The sequence below is a fragment of the Sebastes fasciatus genome, chromosome 3 (assembly GCF_043250625.1).
Source record: "Sebastes fasciatus isolate fSebFas1 chromosome 3, fSebFas1.pri, whole genome shotgun sequence".
Taxonomy (NCBI): Eukaryota; Metazoa; Chordata; class Actinopteri; order Perciformes; family Sebastidae; genus Sebastes; species Sebastes fasciatus.
The window spans coordinates 42,961,428-42,981,427 of NC_133797.1; the positions used below are offsets into that span (position 1 = coordinate 42,961,428).

Sequence of the window (20,000 nt, forward strand, 5' to 3'; positions counted from 1 at the left end):
ATTATATTATATTTGATTATATTATATGTTGTTATGTTATATTATATTATTATATCATATTTTATTATATTATATTATATTTTATTTTATTTTGCTGGAGCTGTTGCCCCCGCGACCCGATCCCGGATAAGCGGTTGAAGATGGATGGATGGATATTATATTTTATTATATCATATTACATTTTATTTGATTATATTATATTTTGTTATGTTATGTTATATTATGTTATATTATATTATTATATTATATTTTATTATATTATGTTATATTATATTTTGTTATGTTATATTATACTATATTATATTATATTATATTTGATTATATTATATTTGATTATATAATATTTATTTATATTATATTACATTTTATTATATTATATTATATAAAATGATATTATATTTTATTTTATTATATTATGTTATATTTTATCTACTGATAAAAGCTCCGCTTCAGGCTGCTCTGTGAAGTTATGGAAAAGTTCCTTCATGCGTACCGTATGAAGTATCTACATGAAGTCATTATTGATTACATTGTTAATTAATACTCTGAAATGATGTGTCAGAAGCCGAGTTTCCATCCAAATGTTGCACATTTAAACAAGTTCCTAGGAAACAGGTCAAAGGAAAATGCAAATGAACTCGTGTTTCTATCCACTTCTGTTATGTATGCAAATCTAGTCGGAACTGGTTCATCCAGTTAAACAGCTGGTGGCACGAATCCTCCACTCCAGTGCCATTAAACCATTAAACCTCTAAACCATTAAACCATTAAACCACTAAACCACTAAACGATTAAACCTCTAAACCATTAAACCATTAAACCATTAAACCATTAAACCTCTAAACCATTAAACCATTAAACCATTAAACCATTAAACCATTAAACCATTAAACCTCTAAACCATTAAACCATTAAACCATTAAACCACTAAACCACTAACCCACTAACCCATTAAACCATTAACCCATTAAACTATTAAACCATTAAACCATTAAACCACTAAACCACTAAACCATTAAACCACTAAACCATTAACCCATTAAACCATTAAACCATTAAACCATTAAACCACTAAACCATTAAACCATTAAACCATTAACCCATTAAACCACTAAACCACTAACCCATTAAACCATTAAACCACTAAACCATTAAACCATTAACCCATTAAACCACTAAACCATTAACCCATTAACCCATTAACCCATTAAACCACTAAACCACTAAACCACTAAACCACTAAACCATTAAACCACTAAACCATTAACCCATTAACCCATTAAACCACTAAACCATTAACCCATTAACCCATTAACCCATTAAACCACTAAACCACTAAACCACTAAACCACTAAACCATTAACCCATTAACCCACTAAACCACTAAACCACTAAACCATTAAACCATTAAACCTCTAAACCATTAACCCATTAAACCATTAAACCATTAAACCACTAAACCACTAACCCATTAAACCATTAAACCATTAAACCACTAAACCATTAACCCATTAACCCATTAAACCACTAAACCACTAAACCATTAAACCACTAAACCATTAACCCATTAACCCATTAAACCATTAACCCATCAAACCACTAAACCACTAAAGCACTAAACCATTAACCCATTAAACCATTAACCCATCAAACCACTAAACCACTAAACCACTAAACCACTAAACCATTAAACCATTAAACCTCTGAACCATTAACCCATTAAACCATTAAACCACTAAACCATTAACCCATTAAACCATTAACCCATTAAACCACTAAACCACTAAACCATTAAACCACTAAACCATTAACCCATTAACCCATTAAACCATTAACCCATCAAACCACTAAACCACTAAACCACTAAACCATTAACCCATTAAACCATTAACCCATCAAACCACTAAACCACTAAACCACTAAACCACTAAACCATTAAACCATTAAACCTCTAAACCATTAACCCATTAAACCATTAAACCATTAAACCTCTGAACCATTAACCCATTAAACCATTAAACCACTAAACCATTAACCCATTAAACCATTAACCCATCAAACCACTAAACCACTAAACCACTAAACCACTAAACCATTAAACCATTAAACCTCTAAACCATTAACCCATTAAACCATTAAACCATTAAACCTCTGAACCATTAACCCATTAAACCATTAAACCTCTAAACCATTAACCCATTAAACCATTAAACCACTGCAGAAGAAGACGGCTCGATGACATTGTTATGTTATATTATACTATATTATATTGTATTATAGGTTATTATATTATATTATATTTATTATATTTGATTATATTATATTTTACTATATTATATTATATTATATTTGAATATATTTTATTATATTATATAATATTTGATTATACTATATCATATTTTATTTTATTTTATTTTATTATATTATGTTATATTTTATTATATTATATTTGATTATATTTTATTATATTGTATTATATGTTATTATATTATATTATATTTATTATATTTGATTATATTATATTTTACTATATTATATTAAATTATATTATATCATATTTTATTATATTATATTATATTTTATTATATCATATTACATTTTATTTTATTATATTGTATTATATGTTATATTATATTATATTTGATTATATTATATTTGATTATATTATGTTTTGTTATGTTATGTTATTTTATATGTTATATTACATTATTATATTATATTTGATTATATTATATGTTATGTTATGTTATATTATATTATTATATCATATTTTATTATATTATATTATATTTTATTATATCATATTACATTTTATTTGATTATATTGTATTATATTATATTATATTATATTTGATTATATTATATTTTGTTATGTTATTTTATATTATGTTATATTACATTATTATATTATATTTTATTATATTATGTTATATTATATTTTATCATATTATATTGCATTATATTTAATTATATTATATTTAATTATATATTTTATTATATTATATTATATTTGGTTATGTTATGTTATGTTATATTATGTTATATTATATTATTATATTATATTTTATTATATTATGTTATATTATATTTTGTTATGTTATATTATACTATATTATATTATATTATATTTGATTATATTATATTTGATTATATAATATTTATTTATATTATATTACATTTTATTATATTATATTATATAAAATGATATTATATTTTATTTTATTATATTATGTTATATTTTATCTACTGATAAAAGCTCCGCTTCAGGCTGCTCTGTGAAGTTATGGAAAAGTTCCTTCATGCGTACCGTATGAAGTATCTACATGAAGTCATTATTGATTACATTGTTAATTAATACTCTGAAATGATGTGTCAGAAGCCGAGTTTCCATCCAAATGTTGCACATTTAAACAAGTTCCTAGGAAACAGGTCAAAGGAAAATGCAAATGAACTCGTGTTTCTATCCACTTCTGTTATGTATGCAAATCTAGTCGGAACTGGTTCATCCAGTTAAACAGCTGGTGGCACGAATCCTCCACTCCAGTGCCATTAAACCATTAAACCTCTAAACCATTAAACCATTAAACCACTAAACCACTAAACGATTAAACCTCTAAACCATTAAACCATTAAACCATTAAACCATTAAACCTCTAAACCATTAAACCATTAAACCATTAAACCATTAAACCATTAAACCATTAAACCTCTAAACCATTAAACCATTAAACCATTAAACCACTAAACCACTAAACCATTAAACCACTAAACCATTAAACCACTAAACCACTAAACGATTAAACCTCTAAACCATTAAACCATTAAACCATTAAACCTCTAAACCATTAAACCATTAAACCATTAAACCATTAAACCATTAAACCATTAAACCTCTAAACCATTAAACCATTAAACCATTAAACCACTAAACCACTAAACCACTAAACCATTAAACCACTAAACCATTAAACCTCTAAACCATTAAACCATTAAACCATTAAACCACTAAACCACTAAACCACTAAACCACTAAACCACTAAACCATTAAACCACTAAACCATTAACCCATTAAACCATTAACCCATTAACCCATTAGACCATTAACCCATTAAACCATTAAACCACTAAACCACTAAACCACTAAACCATTAAACCACTAAACCATTAAACCATTAAACCATTAACCCATTAAACCACTAAACCATTAACCCATTAACCCATTAACCCATTAAACCATTAAACCATTAAACCACTAAACCATTAAACCACTAAACCATTAAACCACTAAACCATTAAACCACTAAACCACTAAACCACTAAACCATTAAACCACTAAACCATTAAACCATTGAACCATTAAACCATTAAACCACTAAACCATTAACCCATTAAACCATTAACCCATTAAACCACTAAACCATTAAACCACTAAACCACTAAACCACTAAACCATTAAACCATTAACCCATTAAACCACTAAACCATTAAACCACTAAACCACTAAACCACTAAACCATTAAACCACTAAACCATTAAACCACTAAACCACTAAACCACTAAACCATTAAACCACTAAACCATTAACCCATTAACCCATTAAACCATTAACCCATTAGACCATTAACCCATTAAACCACTAAACCACTAAACCATTAAACCACTAAACCATTAACCCATTAACCCATTAAACCATTAACCCATTAACCCATTAACCCATTAAACCATTAAACCACTAAACCATTAAACCACTAAACCATTAAACCACTAAACCATTAAACCACTAAACCATTAAACCATTAAACCATTAAACCACTAAACCATTAAACCACTGCAGAAGAAGACGGCTCGATGACATCACTATTTCTCTTCTGCTTTTCTTTGTTTTTCTTGACTTGCTGCCGTCGTTCAGGCGTTTGTTTTGTTTCCACTTCTTACATGTGTGAATGTTCATGTGTGAATGTTCATGTGTGAATGTTCATATGTGTTAATAAGATGAGAAATACGTCTCATTTTGACATTGATTCACCACCAGAGGTCATAGGTCAGAGGTCAGGGGTCAGAGGTCAGCAGCCTGCGTCTCTTCAGCTCCTCTCCAGAGGCTCTCTGTGGAGTTATAAACGTGGAAATGAAGAACTGTTCTTTGTTTACATTTTCATGTTTATTGATCATTGTTGTAGGTCGGCGGTCCGACGGTACGGCGGCGGCGGTACGGCGGTACAGCAGTACGGCGGAGTATTAGGACCACATTGAGGAGAATAATACATCTGAGATTTAGAGAATAAAGTCAGTATATTATAAAGTATTCATTTTACTATTATTTATTATTATTATTATGTAATATTAAGACTTTTGCTCGTAAAGTTAAGACTTTATTCTCGTAATAGTAAGTAATTGTTTCTCGTTATATTACGACTTTACTCTCAGAATATTATGATTTTATTTTCGTAAAATTACAACTTTTTTTCTCGTAATATTACGACATTTTGTCTTGTAAAGTTAAGACTTTATTCTCGTAATCTTATGATGATGTGAGTGATACAGCAGGAAGGCCGGCGAGAGGTTCATCAAAATATAGACTTCGGTAGGCGATGGTGTCGGGTGATGTTGAAATCAGACCGCCTGTTTGAAACTACTCGCTGACTGAACGTTTCTCGCATGAACTTTGTCCTCTGGTGTCTGTGACGGGGGATCCTGATGTGCTCTGTGTTACAGCGGTTCAGGTTCAGCCTTCTGAATGGGGAGGAAGCTACATCTCTACGCAGATCTGTGCCTCCAGAGGATCAACTGTGGACATGAACTGCACCTACAGATACCCGTCCACTCTATTATTTGATAAATCATATTGGTTTATTCATGGAAAACCGTCAGAGGATTTGAAGAGTATCTCCGACTACACCGGTCGGGTGGAGTATATCTGTCATGACAACTGGTGCACTCTGAGAATCAGTAACCTGACTGACGGCGACAGCGTACCGACGTACAAGTTCAGGTTCTTTACAACAGACACTGGTGGTAAATGGACTGTTACACCTGGAGTCAACCTGCACGTTACAGGTAACAGGACGGTTTATTCATTCTGATTCAAGTGTTGAGCGTGTTGGAAACATCACCGCTAATGTTCAGGATGTGTGTGTGTGTGTGTGTGTGTGTGTTGACTGTTCACTCTGAAGTGATTCAGGAGTAGTTTGTCCTGGTTCAACTCTGTCAGGTATAATGTTTACCACGTTCACCATCTTAGCTTAGCGTGTTAGCATGCTAACGTCTGCTAACTGGCTCATTGGCTGTCAGTCATTCAGCAGGTTTTTGTAACAAACCGACGTTTCCTCGTACAACGGTTCGTATATCTTACGAAAAGTTATTCCTCATTTCTTGTGCATTCTCCGACATGTGTCCAGAAACATGCGTCAATGTTTTCACATTACAGGCATTTATTATTGTTGAGTACTTGATTCTGATTGGACAATCACAGCGTTCTACGGTCTGCTATTTCTATATACCCGCTGCTACGTATAACTGACCGTTGTTATGTATAACAGACCGTTGCTACGTATAACAGACCGTTGCTACGTATAACAGACCGTTGTTATGTATAACAGACCGTTGCTACGTATAACAGACCGTTGCTACGTATAACAGACCGTTGTTATGTATAACAGACCGTTGCTATGTATAACAGACCATTGCTATGTATAACAGACCGGTGCTACGTATAACAGACCGTTGCTACGTATAACAGACCGTTGCTACGTATAACAGACCGTTGCTACGTATAACAGACCGTTGCTACGTATAACAGACCGTTGTTATGTATAACAGACCGGTGTTACATATAACAGACCGTTGCTACGTATAACAGACCATTGCTATGTATAACAGACCGGTGCTACGTATAACAGACCGTTGCTACGTATAACAGACCGTTGTTATGTATAACAGACCGTTGCTATGTATAACAGACCGTTGTTATGTATAACAGACCGGTGCTACGTATAACAGACCGTTGCTACGTATAACAGACCGTTGTTATGTATAACAGACCGTTGCTACGTATAACAGACCGTTGTTATGTATAACAGACCATTGCTATGTATTTTTGCGAGTACGAGCACATTATCAGAGCTCATTCCTGATACTAGTGTCGGAGCTCATTCCTGATACTAGTTTCGGTGCATCACTGATCTTCAGGAGTTGTTTTACTGCTTCTAGTAACCGATGACTTTGTGTAAGCAGATCTCCAGATCCAGCTGACCAGAGCAGCAAAAGTCAACCGGACTTCCAGAGAGGCCGATCTGAGCTGTAGCAGCAGCTGCACCAATCCGTCTTACGTCTGGTTCAGGAGTGGACAGAAAGTCCCTGAAGAGGCTTCTTCTTCTTATACGGGTCATTTTGGACCTGGAGACAACGTCTCCTGCGCTCTGAAGGGGCGAGAGGAGTACCGCTCTCCATCACTGTGTGAGTTCACTTCATACCGTCACAAACTAAATGTCTAACTTTTACCCGAGGTAGGTCTTTCTCTACACAGCCGTGCAACCAGCAAACAGACAACAGACAGTACATCATGCCGTGTTTCCTGTATGCTGATGATAATGTTTCATCTCCTCCAGATGGTCCAAAGCTTCCCTCGGTGTCAGTGAGTCCCTCTGGTGAGATAGTGGAGGGCAGTTCAGTGAATCTGACCTGTAGCAGTGATGCTAACCCAGCAGCTAACTACACATGGTACAAGGAGGATATAAACCTTCCTCTTCTCAGTGAACAACATCAGCTGGTCTTCAGCCCCATCCAGTCCTCTGACTCTGGACAGTATAACTGTACAGCTGAGAACCAGCTGGGAGAGAAGACGTCTGGATTCATCTCTATTAACGTGAAGTGTGAGTGAAACAACTTACTGAAAAAAAAAGCTTGTTTTTGTCACTTTGTTTTTGTCTGTTACACTGTAGTCTACAGACTGTAGTCTACAGACTGTAGTCTGTAGACTACAGACCGTAGACTACAGACCGTAGTCTGCAGCCGAGCTCCCGGTGTCCCACGCCGTGATGCAGTACGTCAGTAAGCTTTTGATCGCAGAGCGATAGAAGAACTCCAGCAGCTTCTGTTCAAGTTTGTTTTTCCTGAGAATTCTCAGGAAGTGAAGTCGCTGCTGGGCCTTCTTTCTTTTTCACAGCCGTTGTGTTTGTGGACCAGGAGAGCTCCTCGGAGATGTGCCCTCTCCACACAGTTCCCGTGGATGTGGAGAGGGGGTGTGGGCCCCGCTGTTCCTCCTGAAGTCTGTGGTTATGTGCTTGGTTTTTGTGGTGTTCAGCAGCAGGTTGTTAGCTGAACACCACACTGTCAGCTGCTGGACCTCATCTCTGTAGGCCGTCTCATCACCGCCTGAGACGAGCCCAAACACAGTGATGATGGTGTTGGAGGGGTGGGTGGGGGTGCAGTCATATGTGTACAGTGCATACAGTAGTGTGAGAGAGGAGGAGAGATGGGGGCCGAGTTTCACAGACTGTGGACTGTTGGTGAGGAAATCCTTTATCCAGGCGCAGGTGGAGGGGGGGGGGTGTAAGACCAGGAGTTTATTAGTCAGGATGTCCGGGATGAGAGTATTAAAAGCTGAGCTGTAGTCTATGAACAGCAGTCTTACATAGTTCCCAGGGTTTTCCAGGTGGCTCAACGTGGAGTGGAGGGCGATGGCGATGGCGATGGCGATGGCGATGGCGTCCTCGGTGGAGCGGTTTGCTCTGTAGGCAAACTGGTGGGAGTCGAGTAATGGGGGGAGGCAGGCCTTGATGTGCTGAGAAACAGCCTCTCGAAGCACTTCATCACCACCGACGTGAGAGCAATGGGCCTGAAGTTCTTCAGGCTCCTGTTGGCTGGTGTGGTCACAATGTCTTCCATTAGGATTCATAGTTTGGTGCACACCAACACACTGAAGGTTTCAACTGGGCAGCGTGATAATAATCCTGCAGGCATGGTAGGGCTCTCCCTCCTTTCTCTTTTGCCAATCCTAGACAAAAACAACACTTTGAAATTTCATGTTTTTTTTTCCATCAAAACTAAATGAAAGTGATTTCCGGTGTGGCGCTGAAGCAGATGGCTGCTTGAAAGAACCTCTCCCAACCGGTCGGTTTTAATCCCCTTAGAAAAATAGCTGAGACATAAAATTAAACTGAAGTATAGCATGGAAGGGGAAAAGCAAAAAAAGGGTAAAGGCAAAACAGGCTCCAGACGCGAGAAAGGTGAATTAGCAGAGGAAAACTACGGCGATGAAGAAAGTCACGGCAAAAACGGCGAGGCGGGGAAAGCTAACGAGGCGGTAGCTAGCTCGGACATGCAGGCTATCTACAACGAGATCCGGGCGCTCAGATCTGATCTGAAAAGTGATATGAGTGAATTCCGACTCTCGTTTTGTGAAGACATAAAGAAAGAGCTGAACGAGTTTAGGGGAGAAATCAACCAGAAACTCAAAGAAGCTACAGGTGACCTGCAGGCCACCAAAGTCAGAGTGGCGGAGGCGGAACAACGCATCGCCGGTATTGAAGAACGGGACGCAGCGGCGAGAGAGGCACTTATTCAGACGATGGAGACTCAAGAGGCTCTGCAGGCTAAGCTAACTGATTTAGAAGCTCGCTCTTGCCGCAACAACCTCCGCATATACGGCGTGCCGGAGGGATCTGAGGGGAACAACCTACCGGAGTTTGTGACAAAGCTTATAAAGTCAGAGCTTGGCCCGCCGATAGCGGAGATGGACCTCGGAATACAGCGCTGTCCCCGGGCTCTCGCTCCAAAGCCTCCAAACGATGCACCACCAAGATCACTGGTGATCTGCTTCCTCGAGTTCAGAATGAAAGAACAGATAATGCATACTGCTTGGAGAAAGATAGATGTCCGTTACGACGGGAAGAGGATCTATTTTCATCAAGATTATCCCTCCGACATTTTCAAGAAAAGGAAGGCATATGTGGAAATACTGAAGGAACTTAAAGCCAAAGGAATCCGTTTCCAAACGCCACATCCAGCCAAACTGAAGGTTTTTTTTGACAGCGGTACCCACACCTACGAGAGCGCGGCTCAAGTGGCTAAAGACTTGAAGAAGAGGGGATTCTCCATAGGACCCGTCAAGGAGCTCGACTCTGCAGCGGTGAAACAGCGGAGACTAGCAACGTGGGAGAAGACAGGTGCGGGCCGCCGGGCTGTGGACCGAGAGCAGATACGGGAGAGACTACGGAGTTTTCAACGCAACCCCCCGGGAATATTCGGCGCTGACAAGTGATACGTTGAGGGTAATTATAACGGGGCTTATCGGTAAGTGGACGGAGCCATACACCTCCACGATGAGTCACTTGAATGACTGATAAAATAAATGTAAAATCCGACGTCGAAATTACAATGGACGGCTCAGTTATGAGTAGACTTGACAGTGATACCGTGGCACTAACACTGGGCCACTAAACAACAGAGACAAAGTCATATTGTTTTAAACTAAGAGGTCACTCTGCTATTTTAGTTTCAACCAGTTTATTAAGACATTTGATATAATTTCTCCTGGAGCTTGCCTAAGTTGAATCTTTATACCGGCCGACTGGGAACAGTTCTGAACATTACCTGTGCAGAGTATTTTCTTTTGCACTGAGGGGAGGCCCTTGATGGACTCAAGGATTCCCTCTCAATTCGAGGCTTTATTCAAACCTCGGACTTGGAAGTCTTTTTCTTTTCTTTGTTGTATGTTCTTGTTCTATTATGATGGTTCATATACATTGTTCATTGTATTTACTAGGATGTCATGGGTAAGGTTACACAAGTGCACAGGATTTGAATTAAACACACGCAGTATCAGGACTACAGGATAGTTACACTTAATGTCAATGGGTTGCATAATCCGATTAAAAGGAGTAAAATCATTGCTAAAATGAAACGAGAAAGGATGCAGGTAATATATTGGCAGGAAACCCACCTCTCTCCACCAGAACATGATAAACTGAAAAAACTTGGATTCCAAAATACTTACTACTCATCACATAAATCTGGAAGGAGGAGGGGTGTGGCTATTCTGATCCCAAACTCAGTAAGTTTTGAATTTATGTCTGAAATCAAGGATAAGGAGGGGAGATATGTCCTAGTCAGGGGAAAACTAGATAATAAAGAGGTAACACTATTTAATGTATATGCTCCGCCAGGAAGTAACAAATCCTTTTTTAAGAAGATATTTAACTTGATAGCCACAGAATCATATGGTACTCTAATATGTGGTGGAGATTTGAACGTTCAAATTAACCCTAAACTGGATACAACTAACCCATCCCAAAAGAAACATCCAAATGCCACAGTGGTCCAACGGATGCTCAAGGAACTGGGTATGATTGATGTGTGGAGAGAGTTTAATCCATCGGAAAGACAATATACTTACTACTCCTCATGCCACTCTATGTACTCAAGAATTGATTATTTATTTATGTATAAATCAGACAGACATAGAATTAAAAATTGTAATATAGGGATTAGGGATGTATCTGACCATTCAGGAGTATATTTATCTATACATTTAGTTAATCAACAGAAAAATACACTCTGGAGACTCAACACAAGTATTTTAAATGACAAAACAGTCCAGAAACAGATTCAGAACGAATTTGAAATGTATCTTCAAAGTAATGACAATGGAGAAGTTTCCCCAAATACTCTATGGGACGCAGCAAAGGCTGTGATTCGAGGTAAAATTATCGCTGTCACAGCTTTCCGGAAAAAGGAAAAACAGAAAAGATTAACCGATTTACAAGAAGAAATTAAGTCCTTAGAGATCAGACATACAGAACAAAAAGACCCACAAATATTGACGAGATTAAACAAAGTTAAACAAGAAATAAATGGGATATATGATGAGGAAATAGAAAAGCAACTCAAGTTTGTCAAACAAAAATACTACGAGACAGGACCTAAAGCAATGAAACTCCTCTCCTGGAGAATACGAAAACAACAGGCAAAGAATACAATCTACAAAATCAGGAATCCTAGAACACAAAATGTCTGCAGTGACATAGAAAACATTCAACAATCCTTTGAACTATACTACAAAGATCTTTATACCCAACCGGCAAGGGCAGATACACTAGCAATGGAGAGATTTCTAAACTCATTGGATTTACCATCTATAGGAGAACAACAGAATGAAGCAATGATGGCTGACATAACAGCAGAAGAATTGGACAGAGCTATCTCAAGGTTGAAATCAAGTAAGGCCCCGGGCACAGACGGATACCCGTCTGAATGGTATAAAGCATTTAGACCACAAATAATACCTATACTGCTTAACTGTTTAAATCATACATTGAGAACAGGAGAAGCCCCGCAATCATGGAGAGAAGCAGTCATCTCAATAATTCCAAAAGAAGGAAAAGATAAAAAGGAATGCAGTTCATATAGACCAATATCAGTCCTAAATGTAGACTATAAATTATTTGCTTCAATCCTATCTAAGAGGCTAGAGGTCATCTTACCTGAGTTGGTAGATCTAGACCAAACAGGTTTCATACAAAACAGACAGACACAGGATAATTTAAGGAGAACATTACAAGTTATGAGCCATATTACAACAGAAAATATAAATGCAATGCTGGTCAGCCTTGATGCCGAAAAGGCATTCGACTCGGTGGGTTGGGAATATCTGTACAGGGTGCTTGCCAGGTTTGGCTTTAAGAATGGTTTTATTAAGTGTATTAAAGCGCTATATTCCTCTCCAATAGCCAAGATTAAGGTTAACGGACACCTGTCGCAAACAATCCAACTAGAAAGAGGGACGCGCCAGGGGTGTCCCTTGAGCCCTGCTCTGTTTGCATTGTATATTGAACCCCTTGCCCAAGCAGTTAGAGAGGACTTGGAGATAAAAGGGATTACAATCAGAGGGGAAGAACATAAGATCTGTATGTTTGCTGATGATGTCCTGCTGTTCCTTGCGAGCCCTGAATCTAGTATTCCTAAATTGATGAGCCTTCTAAAAGCATATGATTCATACTCTGGATATAAATTAAATATCCAAAAAAAACAAGCTCTCACTTTTAATTTTATACCCCCTCAAGATATGAGAAGGAAATATCACTTTAAATGGAATTCCCCCTCAATAAAATATTTGGGAATAAACTTAACAAAAGACATATCAAAACTCTTTGAAAGCAATTATGGTCCTATCAATAAAGAGATAAAATCAGATATTTCTAGATGGACGTTGCTCCCATTAGACATGAGTAGTAGAATAGAAATAATTAAAATGAACATGTTACCGCGGTTGCTCTATCTTTTCCAGTCATTGCCTTTGGAAGTACCCCAAAAACAATTTAACGAATGGGATGGGATGATTTCGAGGTTCATCTGGAACAGCAGGAGACCTCGGGTAAAGTTCAAGACACTACAATTGTCAAAGGGGAAGGGAGGGAGAGCCCTACCATGCCTACAGGATTATTATTACGCTGCTCAATTGAAACCTTTAGTGTGTTGGTGTGCACCAAACTATGAATCCAAATGGAAGACATTGGAAATAAAACAGATAGATACTCCAATACAGTCAATACTAGGTAACAGAAGTCAGGCTGAAAGGAGCTATAACAGATTAAACCAGTGGACCCTATTTTCAGTTAAGCTGTGGTTTAGGCTGCTGAAGAAATTACAATTGGAGAAACATGCGGGGGTCTTGGGTTGGGTAGCGTATGATCCAGGATTTGAGCCTGCAATGTTGGATGGGAGATTTAAACTGTGGGTTGGAAGAGGTATCACGTCTTTCTGTTCAGTCACCTCAAAAGGTCAACTACAGAGCTATCAGGATTTAGCAGATACATTTGGACTGGAAAAGCAGGACTTTTTCAGGTACCTGCAAGTTAGAGATTACTTTAAGAAAAAAATACAAAGCATAAAAACAAACGATTACAATTTGATTACTATATTCTCTGATGCATATACAAAAGAGAGAAGTTGTTTTTCACAAAGATAAATATTTAATAAAGATTCTCTTGGCAAGTAGTAAGAAAGCCATAACGCGAAAGTGGTTGCAGACTGATCCTCCAACATTAGAACAATGGCGGGGTATTGTAAATCAAATATATCGTATGGAAAGACTCACATTTATTTTAAGGCTGGAATTGGAAAAAAGTATTGAGTACTGGGAAAAATGGATTGTGTATTTACACCGTTGATTGAAGTGTGACATTTTATATTAAGATGTATTTACAAAAATGTACTGTGATTTGATATTGTAACACCCATGATGACCTCATGTTCTTTGTTCAAATAAAAAAAAGACTTTAAAAAAAAAAAAAAACTAAATGAAAGTGATGTAATAAGTGTAATAAGCAAATATGTGGTATTCCTCATGATATGGAAGAGCTTAATATTTAATGAACTCTGTCTTTCTCTACACAGCCGTGCAACCTGCAAACAGACAACAGACAGTACATCATGCCGTGTTTCCTGTATGCTGATGATAATGTTTCATCTCCTCCAGATGGTCCAAAGCGTCCCTCAGTGTCAGTGAGTCCCTCTGGTGAGATAGTGGAGGGCAGTTCAGTGACTCTGACCTGTAGCAGTGATGCTAACCCAGCAGCTAACTACACCTGGTACAAGGAGGATATAAACCTTCCTCTTCTCAGTGAAGAACATCAGCTGGTCTTCAGCCCCATCCAGTCCTCTGACTCTGGACAGTATAACTGTAGAGCTAAGAACCAGCTGGGAGAGAAGACGACATCTAGAAACATCTCTAGAGATATGAAATGTGAGTAAAAACACAGCTAATTTAAAAACTAACGACATTTCAACTCTTTATGACACATCACATTCACAGTCTGCTGCCGTAGTTCACTGAGCAGGTTAGAACATGTCAGAGTTAATCAGACCTTCTTCCATCAGCTCCGTCACCGTTCAGTCACTGAACCTCCTCTAAAGTTTAGAGCTTTAAACTTCCACAAACATTTACTCTTCTCAACACACGTTGCACCAAAGAAAGCTATTTATTTCATCTCCTCCAGATGGTCCAAAGCGTTTCTCGGTGTCAGTGAGTCCCTCTGGTGAGATAGTGGAGGGCAGTTCAGTGAATCTGACCTGTAGCAGTGATGCTAACCCAGCAGCTAACTACACCTGGTACAAGGAGAACCAACCACTGCTTCAAGGACCAGAAGGCATCTATCATCTCACCTCCATCAGCTCTGAGGACAGAGGGATCTACTACTGCCAGGCTGACAATCAACATGGACGGATTAACTCTACATCTCTAGCAGTAGATGTTCAGTGTGAGTCACATGCTTAACAAGGCTGATTCCTCATGATGCAGAAGTCTGTCTGTAAAATAAGATGAACCTTTATTAATCCCCGGGGGGGGAATTCAGGTGTCAAAGCAGCAAAAACAGGGTCTCCTCAACAGCAGGGCTCGGCTGTTTGTAGCCAGTTATCTTCCTGAACCCCCCCCACACCACCCTGGAGCTGTCAGCCTGTAATCTCCCCTCCAGTCTGTCTTTGTAGCTGTCCTTGGCCGCCCTCAGCTCCTTCTTCAGCTCCTTCTTCAGCTCCTTCCTCAGCTCCTTCCTCAGCTCCTTCTTCAGCTCCTTCTTCAGCTCCTTCCTCAGCTCCTTCCTCAGCATCTTCCTCAGCTCCTTCTTCAGCTCCTTCCTCAGCTCCTTCCTCAGCATCTTCCTCAGCTCCTTCTTCAGCTCCTTCCTCAGCTCCTTCCTTAGCTCCTTCTTCAGCTCCTTCCTCAGCTCCTTCCTCAGCTCCTTCCTTAGCTCCTTCCTCAGCTCCTTCTTCAGCTCCTTCCTCAGCTCCTTCTTCAGCTCCTTCCTCAGCTCCTTCTGGACAACCTTGGCCCCCTCAATGTCCCCGGCCATGAAAGCCCTCTTCTTCCTGTTCAACAGGCTTTAATGATTCATTGATCCAGGGCTTGTTGTTGGGAGAGCAGCGTACCTTTTTGGTGGGTACGATGCTCTCCTCACAGAACCTGATGTAGTCTGTGATGCAGTGGGAGAGTCCAGCGATGTCCTCACCGTGGACCCTCTCGAACAACTCCCAGTCTGTTGACCTGTAACACTCCCTCAGCTCCTCCTCAACTTCCACCAACCACTGTTGAACAGTCCTGGTGGCGGGCTGCCTCCTGACAACAGGCTGGTATGTTGGTACTGTTGAACAGTCCTGGTGGCCGGCTGCCTCCTGACAACAGGCTGGTATGTTGGTACTGTTGAACAGTCCTGGTGGCCGGCTGCCTCCTGACATCAGGCTGGTATGTTGGTACTGTTGAACAGTCCTGGTGGCCGGCTGCCTCCTGACATCAGGCTGGTATGTTGGTACTGTTGAACAGTCCTGGTGGTGCCGGCTGCCTCCTGACATCAGGCTGGTATGTTGGTACAAGCCTGATGAGGTTGTGGTCTGATCCGCCTCCTTAATGTTGGCTTACAGCGGGTCCAGGGTCGTATTGTGTCTTGTGTTACAGGTCACATTCTGGGTGAAGTTCGTCAGGGTTTTTGGAGACATGGTTAAAATCTCCGTTGACGATGATGAATGTGCTGGGGTGCCTCGTCTGTAATCCCGCGACGGTGGAGTGGATGACGTCACTCGCTTGCGCCGCCACAGCACTCGGTGGGATGTAAACAGTAACTATGATGGCGTGTGAGAATTCTCGAGGCCTCAAACTCACAGCCAGCAGCTCCGTGTCCGGGGTACAGATGCGTTCCTTTACAGCGATGTGGTTGGGATAACGGCATCTGGAGTTCACAAAGACAGCAAGCCCTCCGCCTTTCTTCTTACCGCTCTGTTTGTCTCTGTCAGCTCGCACCACCGTGAAGCTGTCCGGTTCCACTAAGTAGTCCGGTATAATCCCCTTCAGCCATGTCTCCGTAAAGCACAACGTACTGGACTCTCGGTATTCCCGTTGGTCTTTCACCAGGGCTGCTAGCTCGTCCGTCTTGTTGGCCAGAGATCTCACATTGCCCATGATCACTGAAGGCAGGACGGGTTTAAATCTCCTCCTCTTCTCCCTCCTTTCCCTCACGATCGCGCCGGCTCTTGATCCCTGTCTGTGCAGCCGTATCTCGGCGGGTAAATCCTTCGGTGGCGCTGCTACTCGGTCCCGATGGGCGAGGAGCACTTCAAACGAATACACCGTCCGTGTGCCGCCGGTCATGTCCATTGTTCCGGCTGGACTCGAAGTTAGCGTCTAACTGAATAAGATGGCTGTGAAAAGGAAAACTATTTACATGCAGTGTGCAGTATACTATCACTGACAAAAAGTAAGCGCAGTAGAAAGTTAGAAGTCACAAAAAAGTCGCAAGAAAGTAGAAACACGGAGAGCTGCTAAGACAGGCCACTCGCGGTGGCGCCGGAAGTTTACTATATCGTGCATGCTAATATAAATATCTATTCACTGTCCTCCAGATGGTCCAAAGTCCTCCTCAGTGTCAGTGAGTCCCTCTGGTGAGATAGAGGAGGGCAGTTCAGTGACTCTGACCTGTAGCAGTGATGCTAACCCAGCAGCTAGATACACCTGGTACAAGGAGAACCAACCACTGCTTCAAGGACCAGAAGGCATCTATCATCTCACCTCCATCAGCTCTGAGGACAGCGGGAGCTACTACTGTGAAGTCCAGAACAACAGAGGACGTCGTAACTCCACCTTATATCTGATTGTTGTAGTCGGTAAGTTCTTCCATCTGATGATCTCTCTCTGTTACTCTGTGTAATCCTGTCCCAGTATAAAGCTAAACTCACTTCTTTCTAACTCCACCCCCCTAGAGCTTCTTTTGATTTTTTCATTTTCAACTTGTAGTCGTCAACCCCAGATGATGGTGACTCAAATGAAATCAGTTTATGTTTGACAGATTTGGATGTGTAACGTTGGTGTAGTTCCTCTCTGAAGTTGGTCTGGAATAACTAAAAATACATTTAGTTGTAAGAGTATACCATTCAAGTAATCTCAAATGTTTAAGTTCTCTCTTTATTATTCAGCTCAGCTCATCTTCAGCCTCTAATCCGGGTCGGGTCGGGGGGGCAACAGCTACAGCAGGGGACCCCAAACTTCCCTTTCCCGGGCCACATTAACCAGCTCTGACTGGGGGATCCCAGGCCAGAGTAGAGATATAATCTCTCCACCTAGTCCTGGGTCTTCCCCGTGGCCTCCTCCCAGCTGGTCGTGCCTGGAACACCTCCCAAGGGAGGCGCCCAGGAGGCATCCTTACCAGATGTTGAACCACCTCAACTGGCTCCTTCCAACGCAAAGGAGTAGCGGCTCTACTCCGAGTCCCTCACGGAGGACTGAGCTTCTCACCCTATCTCTAAGGGAGACGCCAGCCACCCTCCTGAGGAAACACATTTCAGATGCTTGTAACCGCGATCTCGTTCTTTGGGTCCTGACCCAGCCCTCATGACCAGAGGTGAGAGTAGGAAAGAAGATTGACCGGTAGATCGAGAGCTTTGCCGGCTCAGCTCTCTTTTCGTCACAACGGTGCGGTAAAGCGAATGCAATACCGCCCCCCCGCTGCTCCGATTCTCCGACCAATCTCAGGTTCCATCGTCCCCTCACTCGCGAACAAGCCCCCGAGGTCCTTGAACTCCTTCACTTGGGGTAAGGACTCATTCCCTACCCGGAGTAGGCAATCCACCGGTTTCATGCTGAGAACCATGGCCTCAGATTTAGAGGTGCTGATCATCTTTAGGATTTAAGATACTATTTGTTTTTTAATCCTCGGTGCCGTGGGCGACGCGTCCTGTAACACCCCGATTAACTGTCAGTGTTTCATTCTGATTCCTGTTTCCCAGGAGGAGGACCTGGAGGAGGACAGATGTCTATAGTAGTTGGAATACTCACTGCTCTCTCAATCGTTGGCATAGCCATCCTCATCTTCGTCTTGTTGTGGACCAGGTGAGCAGTAAATCAGTGTTCATTGAAACATTTCAAAATCCTTTCAAGCAGTCAATTCTACCAGTCATATACAGTATATATATGTATGTTTTTGTTTTTCCTTCATCCTCCCAACCAGGAACAAGAGGACCCGTAAGCAACCATCTGAGTCTACAGGGAGACCAGACACAGATGCTCAGGTGAGGACCGATAATACCTCTACAACTAGACAGGACTAAGTATTAGTACTTTTACTAGTAGAACTTCTGATTCATTCCTCTTGTTATGCTAAAAGTTTGATTTGTAGAGTAACTGAGCTGCCAAGAAATCTGATTTATTGAGAGTTCTACAGTTCAACATTTCTTTTCTTAAAGAATCCTTCCTGCTGCCCAGATAACGTCCGGATGTGGGCCACTGCTGGCCTTCTTCCGGCCCGGACTAGAATGGATGTGAGCCTGAAGTGGCCCACATGTAAAAATAGCAAATGCTGCCCAATTATCCCAAACCAAACGTGGGCCTTTTTCGGGCAAAGATGCGGTGCTCTCGGCAATGTGTAAGCTGGATGTGACCCCTAAAGTGGCCCATGTGGTTAATAGTGAATATGGCCCAAATATCACGAAGCAAATGTGGGCCACCTTTGGCAAAGATATGGCACAGTCAACAAAGGCTAATCCTGCTGTGAACCTGAAGTGGCCCACATATGATGCAGCAAATGTGGCCCAGTTATCATAAAACATATCTGGACCAGTTTTGGCAAAATTATGGCGTTTTAAAGGCACAATGAGTAAGATTTTCCTTTCCCTCTCAATCATCACGTATAAGCTGGTAGAAGTGTGTGGTGGTGTCTGTATCTGCAGCCCTCAGCCTGTATTTCCTTATTTTGCTGTGTTTGGGACATTTCTGGACGTTAAAAAAAGGTGAAATATGTCAGAAAAAGGCCCAAAAAAGGCCCAAAAAAAATGCCAACTTATGTCCGAAATATGGCCCAAAAACAGGCCGAAATATGTTCAAACAATAAAAAAATTATAAATATGTCAGTCTCTATGAAAACGTAGCGCCCAGGTGCCAGATTGTCAGCACGCATTCCAAGAGGAAGTTACGAAAATGGCGGCCACGGCGCAGAAAAAAATGCAAATGTGGCAAAACAGCCAG

General features: G+C 40.4%; 1 protein-coding gene across 1 annotated transcript in view; it reads left to right on the forward strand.

Moving 5' to 3' along the window:
- Positions 1-20,000, forward strand: part of LOC141765197 (B-cell receptor CD22-like) — a 24,336-nt gene that overhangs the window by 1,059 nt on the left and 3,277 nt on the right. The window contains exons 2-9 of the mRNA XM_074631243.1: positions 5,714-6,055; positions 7,232-7,453; positions 7,606-7,869; positions 14,475-14,741; positions 14,995-15,255; positions 17,387-17,647; positions 18,767-18,869; positions 18,988-19,048. Coding sequence (XP_074487344.1) covers positions 5,714-6,055; positions 7,232-7,453; positions 7,606-7,869; positions 14,475-14,741; positions 14,995-15,255; positions 17,387-17,647; positions 18,767-18,869; positions 18,988-19,048 — 1,781 coding nt within the window. The remainder of the gene's footprint in view (positions 1-5,713; positions 6,056-7,231; positions 7,454-7,605; positions 7,870-14,474; positions 14,742-14,994; positions 15,256-17,386; positions 17,648-18,766; positions 18,870-18,987; positions 19,049-20,000) is intronic.